The sequence below is a fragment of the Neopsephotus bourkii genome, unplaced genomic scaffold (genome assembly GCF_033783945.1).
Source record: "Neopsephotus bourkii isolate Nb327-2 ecotype Australia unplaced genomic scaffold, CSIRO-AGI_Nbou_v1 NB_234, whole genome shotgun sequence".
Taxonomy (NCBI): domain Eukaryota; kingdom Metazoa; phylum Chordata; class Aves; order Psittaciformes; family Psittacidae; genus Neopsephotus; species Neopsephotus bourkii.
The window spans coordinates 13778620-13804861 of record NW_026900744.1 but is presented as its reverse complement, the minus strand read 5'-3'; the positions used below and the strand labels follow the sequence as shown (position 1 = coordinate 13804861).

The following is a 26242-nucleotide window of genomic DNA, read 5'->3' as shown; positions in this document are numbered from 1 at the left end:
GTGTCTCAGCAGCACTTTGCCATCTGTGTTGCTTGAGGCATGTCATGGTGTCGCAGCCAGAGCCACCTGCAGCTCCAGGGCAGCTCTGATGCTCCAGGCTCTGCTAGTGACAGACGCTACTGGCAGGACCCTGTCCCTGGGAAACTTGCCTGGAAAGACAGCTTGGATGGGGCTGCCCATGGTGCATGGCTGCACGCTCATGCATGGGCAGCACTATCCAATTGTTCGAGCATGTCTTTTCTTCTGCATCTATCTGGCTCCCTCCTGGGTTGCCCTTTCTTTGTGCATTTGTGGCACACATATGTAATCAATGGTTTGGTCAATGCTACTTCCCTTTGCCTCGGGCTTTTCCACCCAAAGAGGCCAGGGGACCATGTGCTGGATTTGCTGCATGTGCACTGGTGTGACACTGCTGCCTGCCCTGCTCCACATCTCATCTGTGGGTACCCACAGGGAATGGCTTCTTCATCAGATCATTCCATGGGATGCTGGTGCGCACTGGTGGCTGAGCAGGGCTGCCTGGAGTTGACACTCAGCCCTTGAGCAGCATCATTCACATGCTTACCCGCTCTCTCCTGTCACACAGGTCCACTTGCTGAAGGACCAGCTGGCTGCAGAGGCAGCAGCGCGGCTGGAAGCCCAGGCTCGCGTGCACCAGCTCTTGCTCCAGAACAAGGACTTGCTGCAGCACATCTCACTCCTGGTCAAACAGGTGCAGGAGCTGGAGCTGAAGCTAGCAGGGAACACCACCAGTAAGCACTCCTGCCCCTTACTCTCCCCTCACAGCTAGCCAGGTCTGTGGAGGACATGCATGTGGGTGTTTCTCTTGGGGTTTTGTGCTTGACCAGTGAGTGTGTAGGGGAATATTAGTGCCTTTCCAGCCTGGTTGGTTTGCATGTGGCAGAGTGCTTGCAAGCAGTGTGGGAATGGCTTGGGGAGGACTGTATGGACAGGTCACATATGTCTGTCAGCTGTATGACTGCTTTCCCCAGTGGCTGCATGCTCTAGGCCAGCTACTTACCTGCTCAAGAGCCCCTCCTTGACCTTGCGCTCTCTGCAGAGGCTTGGATGGGAGACATAACTTCTTATCCTGCAAAACTGGCTCTTTGTCGGCTGGCAGCAGCTCCTGGCACCAGTGACACCAAATGAGCCCCTCTGAATGATTGTGGTGGGGAACCAGACACCCAAGTGGCCCAGGCCACTCTGGCCAGTCTGCAGGCAGCTGTGGTGGCTGGGTACGCCCAGGCAAGCTGGGGTGGCACTGCCTGCCTCTCAGTCATGCTCTTCTCTTGCAGCGGGCTCCCAGGACAGCCTGCTGGAGATCACCTTCCGCTCAAACGTCCTCCCTGTCCTCTGCGACCCAACCACCCCGCAGCCCGAGGACACCCACCCACCGCCACTGGTCTCTGGCTCAGGCTTCCCCAGCACCATGGGCAGCCCCATAGGTAGGAACGACTGTCTGGTGAAGCTGGAGTGCTACCGCTTCCTGCCTGACTCAGGGCCACCTGCCCCCGAGCCAGCGCTGGGCAGCCTGGAGCTCATCAAGTTCCGCGAGTCGGGCATTGCCTCCGAGTACGAGTCCAACACGGACGAGAGCGAGGAGCGCGACTCCTGGTCCCAGGAGGAGCCACCGCGCCTGCTCCATGTCCAGACCAGGCAGGACCTGGGCGACAGCCTGGAGGATGAGATCGCGGTGTAGGGGTCAGCAGGAGGCGGTGCGGACCTGCCGGAGCTGGGGTGGACCCTGGTCATAACCCCCTGGCCCTGGCAGGAGCGGGACATCTCGGAGGTAGAGTGGTGGAGGAGGGAACATGAGGCTTCATCACACAGCCAGGAGCTGTGCGGAGGTGAGGATGGAGCCGTGCCGAGGCGGTGCGCCGGGCATGCTGTGCTCCAGCATGCAAGGGCTTGTGTGCTGAGCTGGAGCATCCCCACTTCACATCAGACAGTGAGCTGAGCTGCTTGGGCTATCCCATGGTCCCTGTCCCCCTGCAGGCTGCATTTCAAGGTCAGGCAGAAGCAAGGGACTCCCTGCCCAGTTAGCCACTGCTGCTGGTGGGGAAGCAGGAAAGTAGATGAAGGTTTGCTGGGGGAATGAGAGAGCAGGCGTGGGGCAAGAGGGACCAAGGAGGCAACATGAAGGCAGTGAGCAGAGACAGAGCCACTGTCAGGTGGTCTGGCTATCTGCATGGTGGAGAGGGTGGGAGATGAAGCCAGGGCCATGCTGACAGGGTAATGAGGGCTGGTGATGGTGCACTGTTGGCAGGGGTGAACAAGTGAGAGATAAGGCAGCGGGGGACAGTGGGGACGAGCCTGGGAAGGAGCTGAAGGAGTGAGATGAGGTCGTGCAGGGTGGCCATGCACAGGCAGCTCCTGCCAGGTTGATGGTGTTTGTTGTGCTTCCAGGAAAGGGTTTGTCCTGCCTGAGGTAGGTGGAGGGCCTGCAGACAATGTCCACTCCTCTCAGTCTGTGGAACGGGTAGGAAGGCACAGCTTGGTGTGGAGCAGGGAGCCAGGGCACGTAGCACAGGGCTGTGCAGTGCCCTTCATCTCATCATACAGACCTTGTGCTCCTCAGTGTGGCTGCCAAGTTTCAAAGCCTTTCTGGTGCTCTTAAGTCACATTTTCAAGCACTTCCCTGCACCCCCTTCACCACAAACTCCCAACTTTGCTTTATAGGCAAACCGTCCCATTTCCAAGCAGTCATGCGCCCCTGGACCAGGGATGGGGGATGCAGTGCTGGCATCGTCTGTGTGCAGGGATGGGCATGCTTGCCATCCCTCAATGGGGAGGGAGCTGCTGACGTCTGCAAGGGGGCTTCTTTAGCTCTGGTTTGCACCCTCTGGAAAAGTGAATCCGAGATCTCGGGATTCCCCAACAGACACCAAGACACCCATGGCTGAGAGCCATCCTGGCTGCCTCCAAGGGATCCAGAGTGTGTTTCTTTTCTGCAAGCACATTTATCAGTTGTCTGTTGCTGCAGTCTCTAAGAGGATGCAGCTGAAGGGATATGAATCAGAGTTCTAATGTCCATCCTGCTCCTTGTGGAAACACTCCATGAGGTGGGGATTGGCACGGTTGTCTTCCTCCCCACCCACTCTCCTATTCTGCTTCTGCTTCACTTTGTTGCTTCCTTGCTACTTTTGTCTTCACCAGCTCTGTCTCTGCTAGATCTGCCTGCAACTAACCCCTAGTAGAGGATCTCCCAGACACGAGCTCTTGCTCTCCTCCTGGCTGCTGAGGAAGGTCCATCACTTCTTTCTGCCCCAGTACCCTTGGGACTGAGGGCTAATAAGGAATGAGGTATGGGTGAGACTCTCAGGGTTGGTACAAACTGTGCTATGCAGCCTTCACCACAGGAGGAGGCTGGACACTGAGGAGCTAGAGAGTCCTAGTGGGAAGGAAGATGTTTCGGTGTCCCCAGCAGTGGCCTGGTGTCCAGGGGAGCCCCTGCACCAGCCACAGTGGCAGAGTAGGAGTAGGTGCTGTCTGGGACAGGGCTGCCCCTGTCCTCTGGCCACCAATATCTCTGTATGCCCTGTCCTGCACCGTTGTGGGTACAGCTGTGTGCAAGCCCCTCTGCTGGGGACCCTGACATCCTACTGCCAGCTCACAGCAGCTGGAGGTGAAAGCATGGGGTGGGAGGCTGGTCCCACCAGGAGGAAGAGGTGGGCAAGGTAGCAAGCACAGGAGATGGTATAGATAGTGTGGGTTGCATGGATGAGCTCAGAGAGGGATTTCCATGTGGGCAGACAGATCATGCAGGAGGGGGACAGCAGGAACTTGCACAGGGCAGATGAAAGGAGAGCCCAGGAGGAGCAGCAGCAGGTCTCTTCCAGGCTGCGCTGCCTTAGAAAGCAGGCAGGGCTGAGCTCTGTCCCTGAGCCACTGCTCCTGCCAAACCCTGCTGCACAGGTGTAGCCCAGGCAGTGCCCTGCAAGGAGCACTGGGACCAGCTGAGGGCTAAGGCTCCTGCCCAGCACTCTGCCCGCAGCAGAAGGTGGTGGGTGCCCCATGGGTTGATGGGGTGCTGCCAGAGCTGGCTGGGGACCCTGCCAGCATCCTGCCGCACCACTGGTGTACGTGTGTAAACAATCCTCCTCCTAAGTCAGTGCTGCCTCCAAGATGGCTCTCTAGCCTCTCACTTTTGCTATGGACCTTAACTGGGAATTTAAAGCTATATTTTTTGTCCTTTCTTTTCCTACAACTGTCGTGTTACTAACTGTTGACTCAGTCTATCTGGGAGACCAATCTGCAATGTAAGTGCACTTAACCCTTGGGTGTTATCATTAGTCAACTGGCTTTTGCTAAATAAATCTTTCTATTTCTCAAGGCTTCCTGTTGTCTCTTCCTTCTCACTGACTCTGTCTCTTTCTGTACTTCTCTCCCTCTCCATGCTGGGAGCCACCACCAGCAGTGACATCCCTTGGCCTTGCACACCTCCAAACTAAGCATCCTCCCCTGTGGGACTCTTGCTTGTGGTGCCAACCACCGGCTGCTGGTGAGAGCGAGGTGCCCTGAACACTGCTGGGAGTAGAGGGGTTTCAGTCTTCCCTTTCAGCCACTGCACAGCACAGGCTCATCCCAGGGCTGACCCAGCAGTTCGAGGATGCCAGGAGGTTCCTGCCATCGGCAGAGCACCATGCAGAGATGCTGAGATGCTAAGCAGTGCTTTCAGGGGCATGGGAGATTTTTGGCTGCTGGTGAAGGAAAAGTCGGGAAGTCTTTTAAAGGATTATATAGTCAAGAGCAGCAGGCAGACGGGGCTGGCTGCTCCTGAAACGATTTATTCTGCCGCTGACAAGAGCGAAGGAGCAGTGCCCTCCCGCGGCGGCATCCCGGCTGGCGGGGCTACATGAGCACCGCGGAGGCCGCAGTCTCCTGCAGCATGCGCTCCTTCTCCCACAGGGCCTTGAGCCTGCGGTAGTATACCTTACAGCTGTAGCCCTCCTGAGAGCTGTTCTGGATGTGGGTCTTGATCGACCACAGCGTGGGGAACATGCAGCAGCATGATACGCACTGGTAGCCATGTTGGGACACTGGGTGCTGCTGGGAAGCAGCAAGGATGTCCTGGACTGTGATGCTGGCTCTGCTACTGGGCAGCCTGTCTGTCTTCGGTACCTGAGCCTCATTTGAGGAGTCAGAGAAGGAGCAGACTATCTCCAGGAGGTCATCAGGTTCCTCATGCTCCTGGGTGCCAGTGGCAAGGCTGGAGAAGGGGCTGTCCTGATGCTGCTGAGTATCTCCTTTGGTGCACATGAAGTAGCTGTAGGGTGAGAACCAGGGCCGGTAGATGGTGCGGGTGTGGGCAGGGAGCTTGCTGCTTGGTGGGGCTGCAGGGTCACAGTCTGTAGAGGAAAGGGTCTGCAGTGAGGCAGGGGTCCCTGTAAGAGCCTGCTCTCCTGCGGGGTTGGGAGTAATGTTGGGCACTCCACTGTTCCTCTCTGTTTCCATGGGATGTCAGAGGTGTCTGCTTCTGTCATTTCCATCATGGAGGGTACCATCCCTCCCACTATGGAATGCAGGGGTAGATACAGGCAAGGGGTGGTGGTGGGCATCAAGGCACCAGCACTGCACGAAGCTCATCTAGCAGTTCACTGGAGCCCTCCCATGGAGAGCTGCACTGGCACAGGGGCAGTGATGCATGAGGTTGAGCTGTGACTCCAAGGACAGCACCCACAACTTTGAAGATTCCTGCTGGGAAGACGGGGCAGAGACACCAGTGTAGTTCAGAGGAGGGGTGTAACTACAGAGCCCCACCAGGTCCCCAGAAAGCACCCGCTGCCACAGAGCCAGCTGGTCCCCTTTCTCCACCCGTGCAGGAATACATGCCCAGCCTAACCCCTCCTACAGGCCCTTGCTGTGCCAGAAAAGACTGATGAGTGCCATGGCCATGCCCAGGAGCTACAAGGGGGGCCCTCCCCACATGCAGTGCTGGCTGCATGCAACCCTTCTCACCTGATAGGCTGGCAGGGCCACAGGGGCATGGGGCCTCCGGGCTTCTTGTCCTGGTGTCACAGTGCACAGTCCTGACAGAAACGGGGGCCAGGCCAAAGCTCTCCATCACCCTGTGTAGCTGGTGATGGTGTAGTTCCTGCAGCACGGTACCCATGCTGTAATCCAGCTGATGTCACAAAGGGACAGTGCACTGTAGGATGCTCCTGGGCAGTCTGCTCAGGCCCTGGGATCTCAGGAGCTTGGTCAGCACAAGGGGACAGACAGCCTGGGCTGAAGAGAAGACTAGAAGGGTGGGCAGTGCAGAGCCCAGGCTGTGGGTGCCCCCCAGGGAACACCTTGCTGCTCTGCAGGTGCCTGGCTGACAAGGGCTTCCTGTGAGTCCCTTCTCTGCAGGCAGCGTGCCAGGTCTGGGCAGGGGTCAGCAGCAAACCTCACCTGGCAGTGCAGAAGGGACCAGCTTGTTGTCCCCATGGTAAATTTTCTTTCCACAACCTGCTTCCCAAGTTGTTCAGTGTCAGGTAAGAGATGCTCTTGGTGTGTTGCCAGTGCCGGTGTGGAGCCCTGGGCTCATTGCTACCCCATCGCACCCCATGCTATCCTCACTGCATGGCCTGGCTGCCCACAGCCTCTGTGAGGCTTCAGAAGCAGCCTCCCTGTCCCCCAGAATTTGCTCCCATGCTGCTGGGTTGGGAGCTGGTGGCAGCTCTGGGACATGCTGCCCCTGCAGGAGTCCTCTCTCCAGCCTGGCTCACAAGCCCTCACTGTCCCCTTTCCCCCTCCAGTGGACCAGAGCATGTTTGAGAACGCCAGTGCCAGCACAGCACCCACCCCACGGCCACATCAGGGCCCTGCTGCAGCCCTGCCACAGCCCTCCCGCCCCGCCGGCAGCCAGCACCTCCGCAACCTGGGCAAGGCCATGGGGGCCAAGGTGAATGATTTCCTGCGCCGCAAGGAGCCAGGTGGCCTCCCTGTTGTGGGAGTGATGGAGGTGAATGCCAGCGCTGGTGCCGTTCTGGGCATGGGACAGCCAGCTAGCGAGGAGGGGTGAGTGTTCCCTTGATGGGGCCATCTGGGACAGGCTGGAGGGGCCTCAGTATGGGGCTGTATGTGACTTCTCTGTGCTTGCAGGGCTGTGGGGCTGGATGCTTTTCCCCGGCTAGACCCCCCACCCCCCGTCACCAAGAAGCGGACACCACGTGCCCTGAAGACCCCTCAGGACATGCTCATTGCTCCACAGCCAGTGGCGACCACCCCAACGAGCAGCATGGAGGAGTCCCCTGAACCACCCACAGCCCACCCTGACCCCTCAGAGGAGCAGCCAGGGATGAGGGACCCATCCCCTCTAGAATGCCCTGGGGTCCCCAGCATGATGGGCACCCCAGGTCCCAGTGGGGACCAGCCCACTGGTGCTCTTCCTGTGCCTGACCTCATTCATAAGGGCACCCTGGAGAGCCAGCGGCGAACAGGAGAGTCACTCAGCACAGAGAAGTCCTCCCGGAGACCAGGGCTGGATCATGAGCCACTGGGGAGCACAGGGCGGCCAGAGGCATGTACCTCTGGCTGGGAGGTGGAGGGGCCCCATCCTGACTTACTGTCATTTGAGTAGCAGTGGGGGAGCCACAGCAGGGGCACCGTGGGGGCTGGCTCTCCTAAGCATGTCTCTGCCACATGCTGACCCTGTGTCTCTTTGGGGGCATTGTTTTGGAGAGGGGGAATCCCCAGGGTGTCAGGAGCCCCTGCTGCCCCAGTGTGGGGAGCTAGAACATCCCACTTCTTTCCAGGACAACCTGTCCTACTATGGCTTCTGCAGCCCCATCCTGGGTTTATTTGCTGTGGTCTGTGCAAAGCTCACATCCTGCCACAGTGCTTCCATCCTGTCTGTAGCCAGGAACCATGCTGGGCTGGGGACCAAGGGTTGGGGTCACTCAGCAGCCTGGGTGCTTGTGCATGGGTGCACAAGCACCAGCCTGCCCCCAACCCTGTCCTCTCTGCCCGGGCAAGTGTTCCACACTGTGCTGGCTTCCCTGGTCAGGAAGATTTCCCAGCTTATGCCATATGCTTGCTGAGATACCCTGTCCCAGGGTGCTAGTGGGCTGGCTTGCACGTGGAGTCTAGTGCCAGTGAGCAAGGATGGCACCTTCTCCAGGTGCCAACCCTGTAGCATTGTTCTGCCCAGCATCATCTCTCTGCACCTGAGCCCCAGTTTTGGGGAACCCACTCAGAGTGAGTTTTGGTGGGGAGCAGGGCTGGTGACCTGGGGCTGCATGGCTGATGGCCACTACGCTCTGGCTGAGAGCTGAGCCTCCCTGTGAGACCCACCTCTAGCTCCTGCTTGTTTCCTGGTCTCGCCCCAGCCACCATGGAAAGGGCTGACCTGCCCAGGCAGGCAGCACACTGTGTGGGCCAGTGGCACCATTCTTCTTTATTTGTTGGCATGGTGATGTCTTTGTGAAATTGGGACACAGGAAGCCATATGGTCCTCCAATACTGCTATATGATTGTTTCCCCATGAATTACAGCCCATGGATCCATGGGCTGATGCAAGGAACCAGCTGTGAGATGGCAGTTTTTGCTTAGACCTTTTATGTTCACCCTCACCACAAAGGTGGTTTTGAGAAGAAAAGCTCCCAAGACCACATTTGTATGTGGTCATGGATGAGGCACCTCTGCTCACAGCTCCTCTGGTACCATGCAGGACGGTTGGGCTGAAGAAATGTCTTCCACCACCCAAAGCCATGATGTGGTCCTTCTGAAGGATGGAGGCCGTGAGCATGAATCCCTTCGTTTTGGGAGCAGCCATCATGCCTGTTGGTATGGTGGATGCTGTAGCAGCACTGGGGCTCTGCAGCTTTCGTCCCCTGGGAAGGCCCTGCTGGAGATGAAGGAGATATCAGAGACGTACAGAGCCTGTGGCCAGCGCTAAGGTATAACACACCCTGTGTACAATGCGATTACACTGTGCGTGGCTGATTCCACCCCACAAACAGAAATCTATGTGAGTATGTATATATGTATGCTGCCTAGGTCTACACTGCATTGTTTATGTAGATGGAAAAAAGGGCTTGTAGCTCTTCTTTGAAGAACCAGCATCTTCCGACCCTGCCAATCACAAGGGAACCTCACTGCTGGTCCAGTCCTTCTATTTAATTTGTGTAGTGTGTCTGTGTAGTTTGGGAAAAAAGATGCAGATTGCACAATAAATTTTCTTTGTTTTTTACCCACTGACACATAGCAACCCTTTGATGGGAGGAGACCACATTGTGCTATAGCCCTGAAGCCTCCTGATGAGCCTGGGGACATGATAGATGCTCCCGCATGGGGGCTGCAAAGCCAAAGAGTGGGGCAGCAGCTCCAGCAGCCTTCTGATGCTGAGGGGTGCTGGGGAAAGCCACCAGGGAAAGCTGGAGTGATGGCACAGGACAGTGAGATCCGCCCTACTTCAAGCCATGTGGTTTAGGGGAAATCACAGAATCGATTAGGTTGGAAAAGACCTTTAAGATCAAGTCCAACTTCTACCCCAGGACTGCCAAGACCATCACTAAAACATGTCACTGAGAGCCTCATCTACACGGTTTTGAACACTAACACTCCCAGGGAGTGACTCCACCACTTCCCTAGGCAGCCTGTTCCAATGCCTGATCACCCTCTCTGTGAAGAAATCTTTCCTAATAGCCAATCTAAGCCTCCCCTCGTGCAGCTTGAGGCCACTGCCTCTTGTCCTGTCACTTGTTACTTGAGGGGAGAGACCGACCCCCACCTTGCTACAACCTCCTTTCAGTAGTTGTAGAAAGCAGTAAGCCCCCCCCCCCGAGCCTTCTCGTCTCCAGACTAAACAACCCCAGTTCTCTCAGCCGCTCCTCATCACGCTTGTTCTCCAGACCCTTCACCAGCTTCATTGCCCTTCTCTGGACCTGCTCCAGCACCTTAATGTCTGTCTTTTAATGAGGGGCCCAGAACTGTGTTCGAGATATGGCCTCACCAACACCAAGTACGGGGGATGGTCGCTTCCCCAGTCCTGCTGGCCACACTGTTGCTGATACAGGCCAGGACGCCGCCGGCTTTCTTGGCTGCCTGGGCACAAGCTGGCTTACGTTCAGTTCTGTCAATACCCCCATAAAGTGCTGCCAGAGGCCTGACACCTGCAAAGGGCACCCCCACCCCGGGAGCCAGGCCCAGCGGCACGGCCATGGGGGACCCGGGGGACGCTGAGTCGGTTTGCCGGTGCCGGGGCTGACCGGTGACACGGCTGCCCTGCCGTGCCCGGCTCTGGCGGGATCGGACTCGGGACCGCAGCCCCGCGTCAACTCCGCCCCGGCAAAGGCGGGTCGGTGGCGGCCCCGCCCGGTGTCCCCGCCCCGTTTCCGGTGTCATGGCGGCCGGAACGCGGCGGCGGCTGGTGCCGGGGTCGGTGGCGATAGCGCGGCAGCGGTGGGGCAGCGGGAGCGGCGGGGGGGCGATGTGAGGCGGGACCGCGCCATGTCGGGGTGCGTGTGGGGCGCGGCGCCGCTGCTGGAGGCGCTGGGCCGGCTCTGGGAGGTGCAGGCGCCGCTGGGCAGCGGCTCCTCGGCCTCCGTCTACCGGGTGCGCTGCTGCGGAGACCCGCGGGCCCCCCCGGGCGCCGTCAAGGAGTTCGTACCCCCCCCGCCGCGGCCCGGCCCAGCGCGCCGCCCTGGCGCCCGCCCGCCCGCCGCCGACTGCGCCGAGTACGGCTTCCGCAAGGAGCGCGCTGCGCTCGAGCACCTCCGCGGGCACCGCAACATCGGTAACGGCACCCCCGGTACCTCCTCCCCAAACCCCTTTCTCAGGGCACCCCCGTGGGCACCCTCTGTTCCCGGAGCGCCCCCCAGACAGTCTCCCCCAGGGCAAACTGAGGTCCCCAAACCACCCCCAGCCCCATTGGGAATATGAGAGCCCTCGCCCCCAAGCTGGCCCCCACAGGTAGGGCTAGGGACCCCCAAACCAATGTCCCCCTTGGGTTGACACCCCTGGGTGTGCAGGTTTGAGTGCCCCTCGCCTGGACACCCCAAAGCAGCATCCTTACGGTGGGTGTTTCTTGGTGCATGCTCCTGGGTAACCCCCTTTCCCTGAGCTGGGGCCTGTGGGTGACCTCCCCGGAGCAGGCAGGAGATGGTGTCACCCTGTGTGTAGGCAGAGTAGGTCCCGCAGGCAGAGCACCCCAGTGTCCCACTTTGGGCAGGGCTGCCTGCCCGACAGTGGTGGGGTGCTATCTGCCTGCCGGCTCTGGCTGCTGTATGGGTAGGAAAGGGCCTGGCAAAGGAGAAAGTCTCCACATCAGAGGCATCTGCTGGAAGTCCCCAGGTTCACCCACCACTGATTCTTTTTCTCAGTGTGATATGCTTTTTAATGCTGTAACATACCTAGACACCCAGACAGAGTTTAGGTTCCTATTGTGCTAGGTTTGTTGCAGGAAGAGATTGACATGTCCCAAAAAGAGTGGTACTGCCTCCATTTTACTCACCGGGACATGCTTATCCATGTCGCAGTTTGATCTTCTGAGCACTTGGCCCTGACGCTTTAGCAGAGCCTCATGGCCTGTCCTCCAAAGCCCTTAGGGGTGACATGACTGGTTTTCCCTTGCTGCCTCCCTCTGAAGTCTGGTTCTACATCTCTCTGAACATCACACTGCTTCCTGCAGCTTTTGTGGTGATCTGGGCAGGGGTGGAATGTGACTGTTTAATTGCTTGTTACCAATGCCAGTCACTGTGTCTGACTGTAGTGACACTGTACGGCGTGTTCACCAACCACTACTCTGCAAATGGCCCATCTCGCTGTCTCCTGCTGGAGCTGCTGGACATCAGTGTGTCCGAGCTGCTGCTGCACTCCAGCAACCAGGGCTGCTCCATGTGGATGATCCAGCACTGCGCCCGAGATGTTCTCGAAGCCCTGGCTTTCCTGCACCACAAAGGCTACGTGCACGCAGACCTCAAGCCACGCAACATCCTGTGGAGCGCAGAGGAGGAGTGCTTTAAGCTCATTGACTTTGGACTTAGCTTCAAAGAGGGGAATCAGGTTTGGAACATGCTTCTGTCTAAGCGCTTGGCTCTGTGTTGAGTTGTGTGCATCTGTGATGCCTTTAGCTCATTGAATGTAGGAGTTGACATGACCTGATTGGTGTAGTAGCTGAACTGGTGCTGAGGGTTTCCTGGAAAAGGCTAAAATGTTGTGTTCCCATTCTCCTTGCCTGTCTTTGTGGATGTCTTAAGCCTTTGTGCTACATATGACCGCGAATTCCAAAGTTAATGATGCCCCGAAAGAAGTGGTGTGTCAGCTTCTTAGAAGGTTTGCTAGTTTTAATGTGGTCAGACGTGTGGGAGCACCCAGATCTGTAGAATTTCCTTTTATCATCCCTTATCACATGTAGTAGTAATCCAGGTTTCGCCATCAACCTCCTAGTCAACTGCATTATCTCTGGCAGTGTCCTTGTGCTTGTCTTTACTTTCATCCTGTCTTCAGCAGCTTCCCTTTCTCGGAAGGTCTGGATGTTTCCCATGTCATTGTGTTGACGAAAGCCCATACTCTGGTTGTGGGTAGGCGGTGTCCGTTCTTTACTGACACAGACATCTCTGCCTATTCTGCTCTGCTTTTCCCTTTTGCTGGGTTTTCACTCCCCCTTCATGCTGTCACTTTTTTTTGTTTTGACAATTCTGGACTTTGTAAGTTTGTCTTTGCTCTTTTTATTCTCTTCTGTTTCCTCTTATGAAAGCAGAGAGCCTCAGGAGGTTCTGCTGTTGGCTTGGTAGAGCTCCCTTTTATCCCTCCCTCTCCCAGTAATAGCCTTCGAGGGGTGTCAGTAAAGCTTTTTCATCAGGTAGCTTCTTAGTAAATTTGCCTTTAATGACTGGGTGATGGGCAGTAGGTTTAGTAAACGAATTATTTTTTCCGTGCAGACATTGCCCTGGCTTGTCCCTGTTCCATGCACTCTGCTCATTTAGAGGTTTCAAATTCATATACTTTTTTTTACTGATTTACCTGGTATTGACAGTACAGCCCACTGTGAATATCAGGACTGTGTGGGTGATCTGTCTGCATTCTTTGGTACAGGAGTTGTTTTTAATGTTTGCACTTCTTAACTCATCCACGTTGTCTTCAGTTCTCCCACATTCTTGGCTGAATGCTGGTTTGTGCTGGTAATCTGTTCAAGTCTATCAGCAAAAAACATTCTCCTGGTGTCCCGTGTCTAATGCAGATATATTTATTTTTTTTTTTAATTCAGATCTGTGTTTTGCTGCTTGCCCTGTGACTTGTCTCATAATAGTTGATCAGGTGTTTTACTTGCTTCTGTGGTTCCTTCCAATCTGCTTTGTTTGGATCAGTTTCCTTTTCCAGTTCTCAGAAATATGCTGGCTCTATGGGTGAACCTTCTCACCCTGCTTTGAATGTGCACTGGGTGCAATGGGTGGGCTTCCCCTCACCACCCTTACCTTGGGCAGTAGCATATGTACGTGATTTCCTTATATGAGTCAAGACTATGCTACTTTTATTTGTGACAGCTCTGCCAAGCTTATCCTTGCATAAGTTTTCCTGCTGTTACTGTTTAACTGAGAACGGCTGTACACAGACCAAGGTCTCAACGACTTACATCTCTCAAAATGCCTAGGATGGTAGGAGTGAAATTCCATCTCACCCTGTGGCAAATGACCACAATGTTTTCTCTGTCTCTAAATGTTGCTTGATGGGGTTGCTAAATTGCTGCTTTTGCCATGCTAGAGGTTCTGCTCTTTGCTCACAGGAGGAGGGGCACTGATTTGTGTATCATTTTTTTTTAAGTTATAAACTGCTTTGGTAACCTCTGTTGCCTGAAAATGTCTTCTGTAAACTTTGTTTTCAATCAGAGAATCAGATAATTTTTGGTTTGAATATGTTCCCCTGGTAAGGATTCCCAGTCCTGCACCTTACCCAGGAAGTAGGCTTGTCTGTTCTTGTTTCATTCTTTGAGTTGCGACAGCATGTCTAAAATGAACCCTCCTGCATTAAAGACACAGCATGCAGTTTGTCTTTGGACACTTGCAACGCTTGGCTACACAAAACCACAGCTGACTGATCAGATATTTGGCTGTGAGCAGGAGACTGGATTGGAGACCTTCAGAGCAGCCCGTCCAGCCAGCACTTGTGTGATTCTGGAATTTCCCTGTTTCTTTTAAGCAGGTGGTGTGTGGGCATTTTGTTTTGCTGTGCCAGCTGCAGCAGCTGGGCAGGTATTGATTGCTACAGCGCTTCTGGCTGCAAGGGGGAGAAGGAAGAGGAGCGTGGGAAGTGCCTTTGATAATTTTCTTGCCTGAGTGTTAGGTGCTTGCCTCATTCTTCTAATGTTTTGTTCCAGAGAACATCAGTACTTGAATAATGGCAGCTGTAACTGATCCTTGCTGTTCTGACTGGGCTGTTTGTGCTCTCCTGCAGCTGATGTGGGAGCATATTGTGGGTGTTCGAGCCTTATCTTGAAACTTCTAGCATCTTCTGTGCTTATGAGAGGCTAATGGGTCAGTCCACAGTGACATCCAGCCTCTTCCTCCCAGCAGAGCTGTCTTTCAGAGAGATCAGATGTTACTAGGATGCCTGCTATTTTGCTGGGAGATGTTTTCTCTTCCAGACAGTCTTGGTTTTTTTCCTAATCAACACAGCAGTATAGCAAGTTGAATTGCCAGCCTACAACACTGTCAATTTAGCAATATTTTGGTGACCTATTTGGAAAGATACCTGATTTAAGGATAGGGTGGAGACCCTGAATCTGGAAAATAACTTTTTCTGTGTGTTTGATCTTCTATAGGATGTGAAATATATTCAAACAGACGGGTATCGGGCTCCAGAGGCAGAACTGCAGAACTGCCTGGCGCAGGCAGGGCTCCAGAGTGAGACGGAGTGTACCTCTGCTGTGGATCTGTGGAGTCTGGGAATTGTTTTACTGGAAATGTTCTCAGGAATGAAACTGAAACATACAGTCCAATCTCAGGAATGGAAGGTAAGAGAGCTGCTGCAGGTGTACTTGCTTGCACCAGATGCGTCCTCCTGCTTCTTGTTTGTAATCTGGATTTGTGAGGTAGCACCTGGCAACTAGAGTATGTTTCCAGGATGTTTCTCTCATTCTGTTGCCTTGAAAATGAAGGTTTCAGAGCCTTAAAGACCTGCCTGCCCTGTGGGTCTGGAATGTCTGAATGCTGCATATGTTCAGGTTACTAAAAGCTGGGGGTTTCAGAAGTCTCTGTTTGGAGCCTGTGTCTTGCCAAGATTTGGGTGGTCAGTTACACTGGCTGTAGTGTGGCACAGAAGGAAGAACAAAATGACTGACTGATGGCTGCCAGCTAGTTCAGCAGCACCGTGACAGGAATTACTTGCTGATTTTAGTTTAACATGAACTCTAATGTGGGGATCTTCTTGTAAGTCTGTATCCTGAGAGAACAAGAGGAAAGCTGTATGTTGTGAGCCAGGAGCCTGATGCTGTCCTCAGTTCTGTATGAAATAGTTTTGGTTTGTGTTTCCCTTCCCAGTAAGAGTATCCTTTCAGCATCCTAACATCCATAGTAACTGCAAGTTTGTCTATGTATGGACATTTCTAGCTTTTGCACAGGCAAATGGGAAAGACTTATCTGATGTGCGTCTGTGGGTTTAACGTATGAGGCTTGAGCATTGGGGATCTCTTACAGAGTGCCACCAGAGCCCTCAGCATTCAGTCTAGAAGACGATGGGATATTATAAGCTTTACACTGGTCTTTTTGTTTTTCCTCCTTAAGCACTGTTCCTTGTTCTTTCCAGACAAACAGTTCTGCCATCATTGATCGCATATTTGCCAGTGAAGGGGTGGTTAATTCAGCCATTCCAGCTTATCACCTCAGAGACCTTATCAAAAGGTATCTTGTCATATTGACTAACTTACTTAAAGATGTGCTCTGTAAGTCTCCTGCCCTGCTCTTGGTAACTTAGAGCCCACACCTATTACTTCCTTTTCCTTTTTTTTTTTTTTCTTTTTTCTTAAATTTTATTTTTAAAATCTCCCAGCCACTATGCTAGTAACAAGTGCAAGCATTAGCAGTCATCCTTCAGCTTCTGATTTTGGCACAGTATGGAGTAAGCACATAAGGACTATCAGTCATGATGTTAATCAGTTGCTGTTTCAGTGCTTTGTACTTCCTGCCAATGAGGTTATATTTGGAGAAAACTGGAGACTTTGCTGCTTTAGGGGAGTGTTGTCAGAAACGGTGGAGGGGGGCAGACAGTGCTGCTTTCCCTTGCTGTCAAGATTCAAATGCACTTTTGTAGCTCTCTACTGAGAGGTCTGCCAAGGGGATCATTTTTTGCTGTCCTGTGACTCTGTTCTGAGGCTGCAGAGTGAATGAGGATGCAACTTGACAGAAATAGCATTGGGAGCCACTGGTAAAGCTGAGTAAGGGATGTTCTCAGGCAAGCACTGGGCTGTTAGCTGCTTTGAGTCCCATTTGTGGAAAGATGTGGGAGCTGCTTGGAGTTTGATAAGATAAATGCGGAAGTAAAATAAATCTTTTGTAAGACTTCATGTGTGCCTGAGACATGGGCTGAATGGTCTGGGAAAGTGGAGCTGGAACATGTGGTGTTGAACTTCCCTGTGAACTTGTTAAGTGGGCAACTTCCATCATTTGCTGCTGAGAGTCATCGAGGAGTAAAACTTACTGTGCTGTATACCCAGAATGCTTTCAGGGGATCCTTCCGGTGTGCTTCAGCTGTGAATTGAAAGACATGCTTCTCATTCTTCCCTTTGACCCATAAACAACCCAAAAGATAGGGTATTCCTCAGTACTGGCTTCCAGCCTGTGTTTAATTTGTCAATGCAGGAATGTTATATGAAAGAGCATAAGGGTGTCTTCTCTTCCAGCATGCTTCATTGTGACCAAGGAAAGCGAGCCTCTGCTGAGAAGGCTTTATGCAGCCCGTTCTTCAGCATTCCCTTTGGTAAGCTGTGCATGTCATCCCTGCTCATGGCTTTCTCAGCTCTGTGGTGGAAGCACCGCAGAGCGCAGTTAAATTGTACTGTTTCTGGTCCTGGCCTCATTGCTGCTCCTTTGCTCATAGCAGCACTTGCCAGCCCACCACGGTATCACAGGTAGGCAGGTCCAAGCGATGCCTGTGCTCTCATTGCTGCCATGCCCCTCTAGCCCCCTGGGCTGTTGCTTTTCCCTGGTTGGATTCCCATTAAATTCTGCCTAGATCAAACTGACCAAGAGTGCATTAGCAGCAGCATTCATCTGAGGGGGCAGAAATAACAAAGGTATTTACCTAATACTGTGCCTGGTAAGGTGCTTTTGGAGAGTACTGTGCTGGTAGTGGATTGTTCTTCATATGCCAAATGTTTCCCAGTTCAGAAGCCAGGGATGTGAGTGACTAGGGCAGTGGCTGGTGGTAGCATCTGCTGCTGCTGCATCCTCTGAACAGGTCAGATAGTCCCAGTGTATTCTCGTGGTGGAAGCCTGTTTTTCAGTGGCTGGCCTGCCTTTCCTGATGCCAGTTTGGCAGGTCACAGCCGGTGTCAATGGCACTTTCATCTGTCAGTTTCTCTTCAATCTATTAAAAGTTTTCCCAGGACCACCCCCACCTTCCCTTCTCCCCTGGGTTGCAGGCTGTTAGCAAAAGGTGGGCTGCTAACTAACTACCCTAAACACTACCCTGTGTTAGGCTCATATGCCTCCCTGATCTCTGTTCCAAAAGAACTGCAGCATCCTCCAAAGCTTGTCTGCTTTCAGGAGCACCAGTGAAGAGCTCTGCATCCAGCTTTTCTGCAGCATAAACTGATGCTTCAGACATCCAGCTTCTGGCTGGATTAGCATTTTCCTTGAATCTTTGCCCTGCTTTTCTTAAGCTTCTTGGTGTACTTTGCAGTGAAGGTTGTTATGTATTGCCTCTTGTGGTCATGTCAAGATACTGGCATTCCTGTGTATTAGGCAAAGGCAACAGACTCATTCCTGTTTTCAAACTTCCCTTGCATCTCAGAAACTGGAACTGTGGTAATCCACTACAGTTCCACCTTCCATGGCTGAACTTTGCAGCTGGTATTGCTTTAGTGCAGAGGGGATAATATATTGGCAGCTTTCAGCTCTAGTTTCAAACACAGACCTCTAACTGTACCTAGGAAGGTGCTTCTGTGCATAGTGCTACGAGTTTATATAATGGCTTCTTTTTTTCCTAGTTCTCTTTGCCAAACTTGTACATATGCTTGTCTCCACAAAGAAGCATTTACTGTTGCCTTCCTAGGAAGTCAGAAAATGATCTGTTATTGCCTTTCACTTGGACACAGTTTTTCCTGTTTAGAGCAAAGACAGCTGAGAATAGCTTTCCTTGTCATTTACAGCCAAGTCTTGACTTTCCAGTTCATCAGCTTCTTTCGTGAGCTGTTTGCAGGCTCTGTGTTGTCAGTATTGTGCATTCTGAAGAGGAGCAAAGGGACTGGGTCAGAAAGTACCTCCTACAGCAGAAACGTCTTGCAAGAAATGTGTTGGTGACTTGGTTATGAGAAGACCAGATGGCTCTGAGTCCTAAGGTTTGGTTTGTTTCCATCTCTGAAAAAAGGCATGTGAAATGAATTACAGACTTTCTTCAATAAAAGGGGCAACATATAAGAATGAGGTGACACTTAAATATTCTCGCAGTTTCTGGATCATCTGATGTTGCCTCTTGGTTGCCAAGAGTCCTGTGGAGGAATGGTCCCAGATGTTTGCTTGGAGCTGGAACATGCCTGGTTATCTGGATGCAGCACCTTTCTTCAAAGGGTTGTCCCTGAGTGCTGTCTGGGCATTGTCTAGACTGATAAGACCTTTCATACTCTAAGCGTTTCATAAGGACGCTTACATGTCAGGAAGGAGTTGATTTATAGCTGTGTGCTTGTTCTGTCATCTCCTCTTGCAATATGAAATAAACATCTGTCTGTGCCTGGCAGAGATGTCGGCTCCCTCACGCATATTGTGTGCTTAGATTGGAAAAGTATTTCAAAGGAAATAATAACCCACTATCTTTGCAAACATAGACAGAAGGGTAAGACTGGAGAACTGAGGCCGTTTCTTCCCTTTTCTCTCCTTTCTTTGCCAAGTGGAAGGACTGTGAGGTACTGCTGTTGTGTTCGGCAACCGTAGCTGCCAGTACAGATGAAAACATTAATGTTCTCCATGTACTGCAAGTTGGGCTTCCAGATCTTAAATTCATGACTGGCCTGACAGTCCTTTTCAGGAATATGAAATCAAGCTTTTATCCCTGGAGAGCTGACAGTGTCCCTGCTGCTTTGAGTTTCCAGAAGACTGGCTGTCTTCTTGGATGTGACTTCAAGTCTGTCCACCTTGGTGGTTTTCTTCTTCCACAGTAGTCTCTATGCTATACTGCTTGTTCCAAGCCATCCTGGAGCTGCTTGTTTTGTTAGAGCCAAGTGCCCCATAGCAGCAGACTTTATTTCTATTCCTGTAAAGTTCACAGGATCATTGCTCACACACCTTGTGGCCACCCTCTTGTAGTCATGTCATATTCTATAGCACTGTGTTGCTGAAGTAACTAAGTAGCTTTTCTCATTTCTTTGCAAGACTCTGTGCTGGTCTTAAACACAGTGCATTGCAGTTGGATTTTGAAAGGGGGAAGGTTTAAATGGTGTTTAGGGAAGAACTAAAAGATATCCTGGAGAATAGTGAGGCTTGGGCTGTAGTATAGCTTAAGAACTGGAATTACAGAAGCTGGCCGGCCTGTTTTCAGCTTGTAGCCATAACAGGAGAGGCAGGTTGCAGAGTAGTTATTTCATCTTCCCATATCTCCAAATATGCAGGGCAGTTTGCTGAACTTAGCATAGCTCTTGAAGTCACTTTGGTTTCTGCATCTGAGCTAAGTAGACATAACTCCAGTCTTAATTTCTGATAGCTTTGTAATTTTAAAAGCAATTTCAGGTGCTGGTCCCAGTATAATTGCAGAGTGCACTGAACCCTTTGGAAGAGTATCTAAGTGCACAGCTGAAGATAAGCAGGAAACAGGGAAATACAGGCTGTAACTGCAAAACTGTCCTGCAAACAGCAGGAAGTGCTGTGTATGATAGAGTATTTTGAGTTAACTTCCTGTTTCCTTGCTCCTTTGGATTTTGGTTTATTTTATTTTTTGGGTGTCAAACAGCTCCCCATATTGAAGATCTGGTGATGCTCCCCACGCCTGTGCTGAGGCTGCTAAATGTCCTAAGTGATGCTTCTCTGCAGTGCGAAGAAGAATATGAAGGTTGGTGCAAGCCGTGCGATTCCTATATAGCAGTGTGGTCTCGTGGACTCTTGTTTGGCTTTAGGGATGTGAGAACAAGCAGAAGTACAATTAATAGGCACTAGAACAGCAAACAAATTGATGCTCAGCTGAGATGTGGAACCAAGTGGATCAACCACACCAACAGAGAACAGACCAAGAGGTTGAGACAGAAAGCAGAGCTTGCAATGAGTTCTTGAAGAATCCCAGATTAAAAAAAAATAATAACATATTTTGATTTTCTTCTTTGGTTAAATGCCCACAGACCTCATAATACATTTGTGGCTCTGAGCTTCTGCTGAACATGTGCAGGACTCTGGAACCCAGTAGCAGAGATCTGTAAAAGTTTGCTGATGAAGTTATCAAAGATCTCAGCAGAGAACTGAAATATCTCTTTGGAGTTCTTAAACTGTAGCAAAAACTCTATGTGGTAGGTGGCAGGGCATGTTGGTAGAATTTCTGTTTCTGTCCTCAAATCCACATGAGTGGCAAAACCTAGAGCGCTTTGGGGATATGAGTTCAAAAGGTTGGGTTCTGCTCACACAAAGGAGGGTTTGTGGCAGCTACTTTATTTACTCTCCTCCAAGTGCCATAACAAAGAAAAGGCACTTACAATTCCCAAATGTTTTAGCTACTGGAAGGCCAGGCTTTGTCTGCAAGGAAAAGCACTGTCCATGTACTCCAAACCCTGCTATCAGGGATTCACTGCTTGCAGGTCTGTGTTCTGAGCCTCAGTTCAGACATTTTGTTTCGTTTTATGTGCGTTACGCAGCGTCAGTTTCTGCTGTGGCACATCTGATTATTTATTTTAAATTGAGAGGAAAAGCCCATTTGTTGTCTGTTCCTTATTGTGTTCATGTGGCCTTACTTTGCTTCTTTGCTCATCTAGTTTGCAAAGTGAAAGGCAACCAACTCTTTCCTTTCTCAGATATCCTGGAAGACATAAGGGAGGAGTGTCAGAAATATGGACCGGTGGTTTCCTTGCTTATTCCAAAGGAGAATCCTGGTAAAGGCCAAGTAAGTGGATGGTGGGAAGAGGCTGTGTATTCCCATGTACACTCCATGAGCTGCAGGACTGCTGCTCAGCTCCTGGATGACAGTGCTAAAAATAGCAGGTTATCTTGAAGGACAGCGCAGGTTCCTTCCTGGTTATGTACAGTTGCCTAACCTGGGAGGTCCCCAAACAGCAGGGAAGTCAGGATATGGCAGGGAAGTGGAGAAGCCAATGGGCAGGAGAGGAAGTGTTGAGGGTGTAGAGCATTGCCATACTTTCTGCCACCTTACCAAGCATGCTCACCTTAGAAATGAGCAAGAGATGAAGAAACTCCAGTTCAGACATAGAGGTTCTTCCTTTATAGCTCCACTGCTCTGGGTTCTACCAAGGCTAAAGGGGAAAAAACACGTTCAAGAACTGTTTCTCTGCTTGCAGGGGTGGGAGGGCAGGCATGTGGTATGCTGCACTAGAAGTCCTATTTCTCCCTTCTCTCTTTCAGGTCTTTGTTGAATATGCAAATGCTGGTGATTCCAAAGCTGCCCAAAAAATGCTGACTGGAAAGATTTTTGATGGCAAGTTCGTTGTGGCTACGTTTTACCCACTGAGTGCCTATAAGAGAGGGTATCTGTACCAAAACTTGCTGTAGGCAGTAGCAACAATCAGGAGAGGTGTCTTGCTCCTCTTCCTCACATGTTTTACAGTTGAATGTGCAAAAGAGCTTCCTAGCCCTGCTTTTGAGTCATCTGTGAAGGACAGATGCAAAGGACTTAACTGGGCTCTGAAACCTTTACTGCTGCTTTGTGATGTGCAGAGGAGGCCGGGATGGCTTTCAGCGTGTGCTTGTGTGTGTGTTGTGCTTGCTCGTTTACACTGGGTGTGTGGCTTTGCCCCAGCGGGCGCTTGGGTGGCAGGAGTGGTGCCTGGGGGTGAGCCTGGGGGACCGAGCAGACCTTGGCGACCGCTTATACGTTATTTGTAGCAAGACCAGGTAAAGTCTTGGCCATAGCACTTGACTTTGCTCTAGGGAGAGGATTATCTCTATCTATATAATAATGAAGCAGAAAGACCATCCTCTTTAAACCAGACCAGGAGGGCTTTCAAGTCTTCACATCACATAGAGCAGAGGAGGCGGTGTAATCAGATCCGCTGAACGTTACCCTGTCACCACCTTGTGACCTGAGAAGAGCTGTCTGTCTGACATAGCACGGGTGGCATACTGGGCTTAGCAAGATGTGGGTGATGCTGCCTGTGGTAAGCTGAACTTGCTTGTATGCCTGGTGGGCAGGGACTGATGGTGGATACATGTCATCAGAGCAGTGCCAGCCTCATTCCCAGCACAGCCTGTAAGCACTTTGTAGCCTGAGGTGATGTGAAAACCCTGTCAGTGTGGAGTCGTCTTTTCTAGCATATGCCCTGTGCTGTCCCTGGTGCTTCTTAGCTCTGATGCCAAATCATCTGTGATACATAAGCGTCTTTAGGTGATGGTTTTTGAAAGGAGTGGTACAGCACACAGTATTCCTTGTGTCTCAGCAGGACTGCTGCCTTGCAGGTCTTATAAGAACAAGTATTTGTCTGTCATCGTTCCCACACTTGGCTGCTCTGTGTTGAGCATTTTGGTTTTGCATTAACCCATTAGACTTGTAGATAGAAGCACTGACACTTTTGGTCCTTCATAGGTTACACAAAGGGCCTGAGGCAATCTGAGATCCTGTATAGAAAGGGATCGTTCAGTCCCAGACCTCACTGGCCAGGAGAAGGTCTTTCCCAGTACTGGGGACAACAGCCACATGGTTTTTGGGGAAAGAAACCTAGGCAAGCAGGTTTCCCCCTGGAGCACGCTCTCTGCTCATGTTGCTTCAGTGCACAGGCAGAAACTCACTTGCACAGCTGCTGGCATTGGGTATGTGGTGGTATTTTCCCAGGGATGTGCAAGCCCATACACAGGGTATCATGACTCCTGGCATGCATAGTGTGAAACAACCCAAATTAGAGGAGGACCAGCATATTCTGGCTTGTGGCCCTGTGGTACCAGTTTTAGCGAGAAGAGAGCCCTTGTGAATTCTTTTCTCCAGCTGAAGTGCTTGTGGGCAGCTGCCTGAGCCATCCCTGGAGTAATACCTGAATTACCTTGCAGTTTACTTTTTGCACCCTGCTGATGCTGGAATTGCTGGAATCCTGCACATCAGCTCCTCTTGATTTTTTTTGGTTTTTTTTCCCTGTGTGTGTGCCATACATCAGGAGATCCAATGTCTCTAGCATTTCACAAGTCAGAGTTCCTCTCTGTGCTGGTGTGTTGTCCTGTCTGCTGTGGCCCTTCCCAAACTCCCTCAGAAAGGACCAATCTCTCTGAATGTTTCTGTTGCCTTTGAGGTGATAGGTTTTTCCATGAGAAGAACAAACAATATTAAAAAGCCCACAATGAGTTTTAAGGCGAGATTTGCTGATCAGACTTTTTCTGGGAATGATGCTACTTTGGTGTATGTAGCAGCTTTGCATAGATGGGGTGTGTGATTAGTTGCTTTTAATTTAATTGTCCTTGCAGTGAATCACCTTTAGTGTATGGGAGGAATTGGATGATTAACTGGGTGAGGATTTTTCCTATATGAAGAACAGTGTTTACAAGTACTCTTGAGTATTGGTAGGTATCAACTGACCTCCTCAGCTCTGAGTTGTTGCTGTCTCTGGTGGGTTGAGCCAGGGGCAAAAACACTTTGGCCCCAAAATTCACATGTTGAATGCCATTGTGCCAGCAGCATTAAGCTGGCTGTGCATGTGCTAGATAGGGAGATACCAGGGTGCGGGTGCAGAACTTCAGTGCATTTAAGTTCTCACATGCGTTTGTCTAGGACTGTGAGCTGCTCTGTCTTCTTTCAAGCATATCTCTTTTTTTGGTCAGAATTCTGCTTTGGATTTGTAACTAAAGATAGAGTTATGCCAGGATGAATCTGTAAAGAGGAGATACAACCTCTTCCTGCAGCATGGTAAAGCTGTTCCACCAGAGTTTGGCTGGGGTTTTATTCAACTGCTTTAATAGGAGCTAAATAAATCCTCAGGGTGCAAACTGCTGCTGCCACATTTTCTCTCTGGATGCTCATTGACCAGGCTTGAGGATGGAGCTGGGCAAAAACCTCACAGCTACTGCTTTAAATTTTATTCCTATTAAAAGTTGAAGCTGCTGATCTCTGCATTGTCACTGGATCCCCTGCCTTCCCTCTGTAGGCTCTGTGGTACAGGGAGTTTTAGAAGCTCCTCGGAGCAGAGGCATTTTATCATTACCATGCACTCTCTTGCCTTCAAAACCTTTTCTATCAAACTGAAGCCCACTCTGGTGTCTCAGTGATCTGTTGGTGGCTTGGCATAAGTTTCAGCCCTGCTAAAATCTGTCAGTATCTGAAGTGTGTGTTGTGATTCAATCCAAGGCATCTGTCGTGGTGTGTGCCTGGATGGGCCTGGCTTTCCCGTCTCCAAATTACTGCCTGCTTTAGTTGCAGAAGTGTTGAGGCTTTCCGCTTGGATGCTTGCTGGGTCTCTTGCTCCATGCTGCTGATGCAGCTCCCTCCCAATAGCCCTTGTTGTAGCACCAGTCTGCGTAGCCTTGGCTAGGTGACAGCTAGATGTGAAACCTGCAAGCTGCCTTTGTGGGAGAGATCTGAGTTGAGGGAGAAAGGGATGAAAGATGAAGCCTCAAGATAAGCCAAGGGAGGCTGGTGCTGCTCTGGTGGGATGTCCTGGACTTGGCCCTCCTACCTGGAAGGAGGAACCCCAAGGAGCTGTCCGTTCTTGGAGCATATGTGTAAATGGGAAACATGGTGGCGCTCAGTTATTTCTTAGTAATGGTTGGGTTTCGTGGTTGATCTGACGCGAATTGTTACTGCCAGTCAAAGAAGAGTAGTCCTTCCTCTGCCACCAGTCTGTGGGAGCAGTGAGGGAGAAAGTTCTTTGCACTTCCACCTATTTATTATATGCAAGGAGGGTAACTGGTTTTTAAATCACTGGCCAAAGCACAAGTCAGCTCTGATCTTAGCTATATTCCTAATTCTATTCTTGCTGGTCTCCAGCCTCCTAACACCTTAGCCTGAGCACCCTCTTGCACCCGGGTTGTCTTTCCAGAGGGTTCAGTACACTTCTTCCTGCTGTGATGGATATGGTAACCATGTGCCTCCCTTCGGGTTAGATGTCAGCTGTTGTGTCCCATCATGCACCATTGCTGAGCAGATGTGTGCTTGATACAGGTGATTAATAAATGATGCTTCAGTATGGAGCCGTTGTCCAGCATGCTTTTCTTGTGGTACCCCTGGTGAAGTGCCACATAGTTCTCTGTCACCCAGCTGTGGTGGCACCAGCGGCTGTGGGGACTCGGTTCCCTGCTAGGGTGACCTTTGCCTGGTCAGACCCATCCGTGTTCCCACCCTGTCACTCGGGGCTCAGGCTCCTGCGGCAGCACCGCTTACTCACTCCACACAGGGCCGCTTTCTCACTCGCTCTGGCGTAACGGTTTCCGCAGTGATACCATCCCCAAATGATAGCAGCCAGGGGAAAACCGCCCCGGCTGACGCGGGATGATCCACAGGGACATACCGGGAGTTGCACAACGCTCTGCAGCCACCAGCGGTGCGCGCATCCGGATCCAGGAGGCGATGAGTGCGGGGGGGGGGGGTGTTTGGCTGCAGCCGCGATGACTTCACATGGGCCAAGGGAACGCTGCAGCGGTAAGCGCTGGGGCTGACCCCGGCAGGTCCCTGGGGCACGGCTGACGGCGAGGACTGCTCCCTGCGGAGACCCCTCCTGCCCCGCCTGGGGTGGGTTTTGGGTGGATCTGGGTGTTTGTTTTTCCTCTGCGCGCCCTTCCTCTCCAGCTGCAGGACGAAGAGGGGCTGCTGCACCCCCACCAGCGTGCACAGCGTGGCCCGGGGGCCCCCGGAACACCCTGCCCTGCCCTGCCCGTGCTCCCGGCGCGGGCTGGCACAGCGGGAAGGGGCGGCTCTTCGGAGGTTCCCGGCCGGCGCTGGGGTACCGGGACCGGCCCCGCCCCTGCTCGCTACCGGGGCCGCT

The 26242-nt window shown here is 51.9% G+C and overlaps 4 protein-coding genes across 5 annotated transcripts in view; 3 read left to right on the top strand and 1 right to left on the bottom strand.

Annotated features, from left to right (window-relative positions):
* Window positions 1–4332, top strand: part of NOS1AP (nitric oxide synthase 1 adaptor protein) — a 39562-nt gene extending 35230 nt beyond the window's left edge. For both annotated transcript variants that reach the window (XM_061345381.1, XM_061345382.1), the window contains exons 9-10: window positions 587–752; window positions 1296–4332. In XM_061345381.1, coding sequence (XP_061201365.1) covers window positions 587–752; window positions 1296–1699 — 570 coding nt within the window. In that variant the 3' untranslated portion in view covers window positions 1700–4332. The remainder of the gene's footprint in view (window positions 1–586; window positions 753–1295) is intronic.
* Window positions 4333–4767: 435 nt separating this feature from the next.
* On the bottom strand, window positions 4768–6090 carry SPATA46 (spermatogenesis associated 46). Its single transcript, XM_061345384.1, has 2 exons — window positions 5959–6090; window positions 4768–5348 (listed from the first exon to the last, which is right to left on the bottom strand). Exons 1-2 carry the CDS (start codon window positions 6062–6064, stop codon window positions 4852–4854), a joined length of 603 nt encoding a protein of 200 aa, XP_061201368.1. The 5' UTR covers window positions 6065–6090; the 3' UTR covers window positions 4768–4851.
* On the top strand, window positions 5465–7732 carry CUNH1orf226 (chromosome unknown C1orf226 homolog). The gene is made up of 3 exons (XM_061345383.1): window positions 5465–6476; window positions 6741–7002; window positions 7087–7732. The coding sequence occupies exons 1-3, from the start codon at window positions 6428–6430 to the stop codon at window positions 7562–7564; spliced, it is 789 nt and encodes a 262-aa protein (XP_061201367.1). The 5' UTR covers window positions 5465–6427; the 3' UTR covers window positions 7565–7732.
* Window positions 7733–10329: 2597 nt separating this feature from the next.
* On the top strand, window positions 10330–25451 carry UHMK1 (U2AF homology motif kinase 1). The gene is made up of 8 exons (XM_061345379.1): window positions 10330–10720; window positions 11696–11988; window positions 14744–14935; window positions 15727–15821; window positions 16820–16896; window positions 20080–20178; window positions 21125–21213; window positions 21690–25451. Exons 1-8 carry the CDS (start codon window positions 10435–10437, stop codon window positions 21834–21836), a joined length of 1278 nt encoding a protein of 425 aa, XP_061201363.1. The 5' UTR covers window positions 10330–10434; the 3' UTR covers window positions 21837–25451.
* The last annotated feature ends 791 nt before the right edge of the window (window positions 25452–26242 follow it).

Bases quoted from the DNA above. Each gene is read 5' to 3' on its own strand.
- CUNH1orf226 (XM_061345383.1), top strand. From the start codon at position 6,428: ATGGTAAATTTTCTTTCCACAACCTGCTTCCCAAGTTGTTCAGTGTCA. The intron at 6,477-6,740 runs GTAAGAGATGCT...TTCCCCCTCCAG, and splicing joins CCCAAGTTGTTCAGTGTCAG to TGGACCAGAGCATGTTTGAG. The intron at 7,003-7,086 runs GTGAGTGTTCCC...CTGTGCTTGCAG, and splicing joins CAGCCAGCTAGCGAGGAGGG to GGCTGTGGGGCTGGATGCTT.
- UHMK1 (XM_061345379.1), top strand. From the start codon at position 10,435: ATGTCGGGGTGCGTGTGGGGCGCGGCGCCGCTGCTGGAGGCGCTGGGC. The intron at 16,897-20,079 runs GTAAGCTGTGCA...GGTGTCAAACAG, and splicing joins GTTCTTCAGCATTCCCTTTG to CTCCCCATATTGAAGATCTG. The intron at 21,214-21,689 runs GTAAGTGGATGG...TCTCTCTTTCAG, and splicing joins AGAATCCTGGTAAAGGCCAA to GTCTTTGTTGAATATGCAAA.
- SPATA46 (XM_061345384.1), bottom strand. From the start codon at position 6,064: ATGGAGAGCTTTGGCCTGGCCCCCGTTTCTGTCAGGACTGTGCACTGT. The intron at 5,349-5,958 runs GTGAGAAGGGTT...TTTCCTCTACAG, and splicing joins TGGCCCTGCCAGCCTATCAG to ACTGTGACCCTGCAGCCCCA.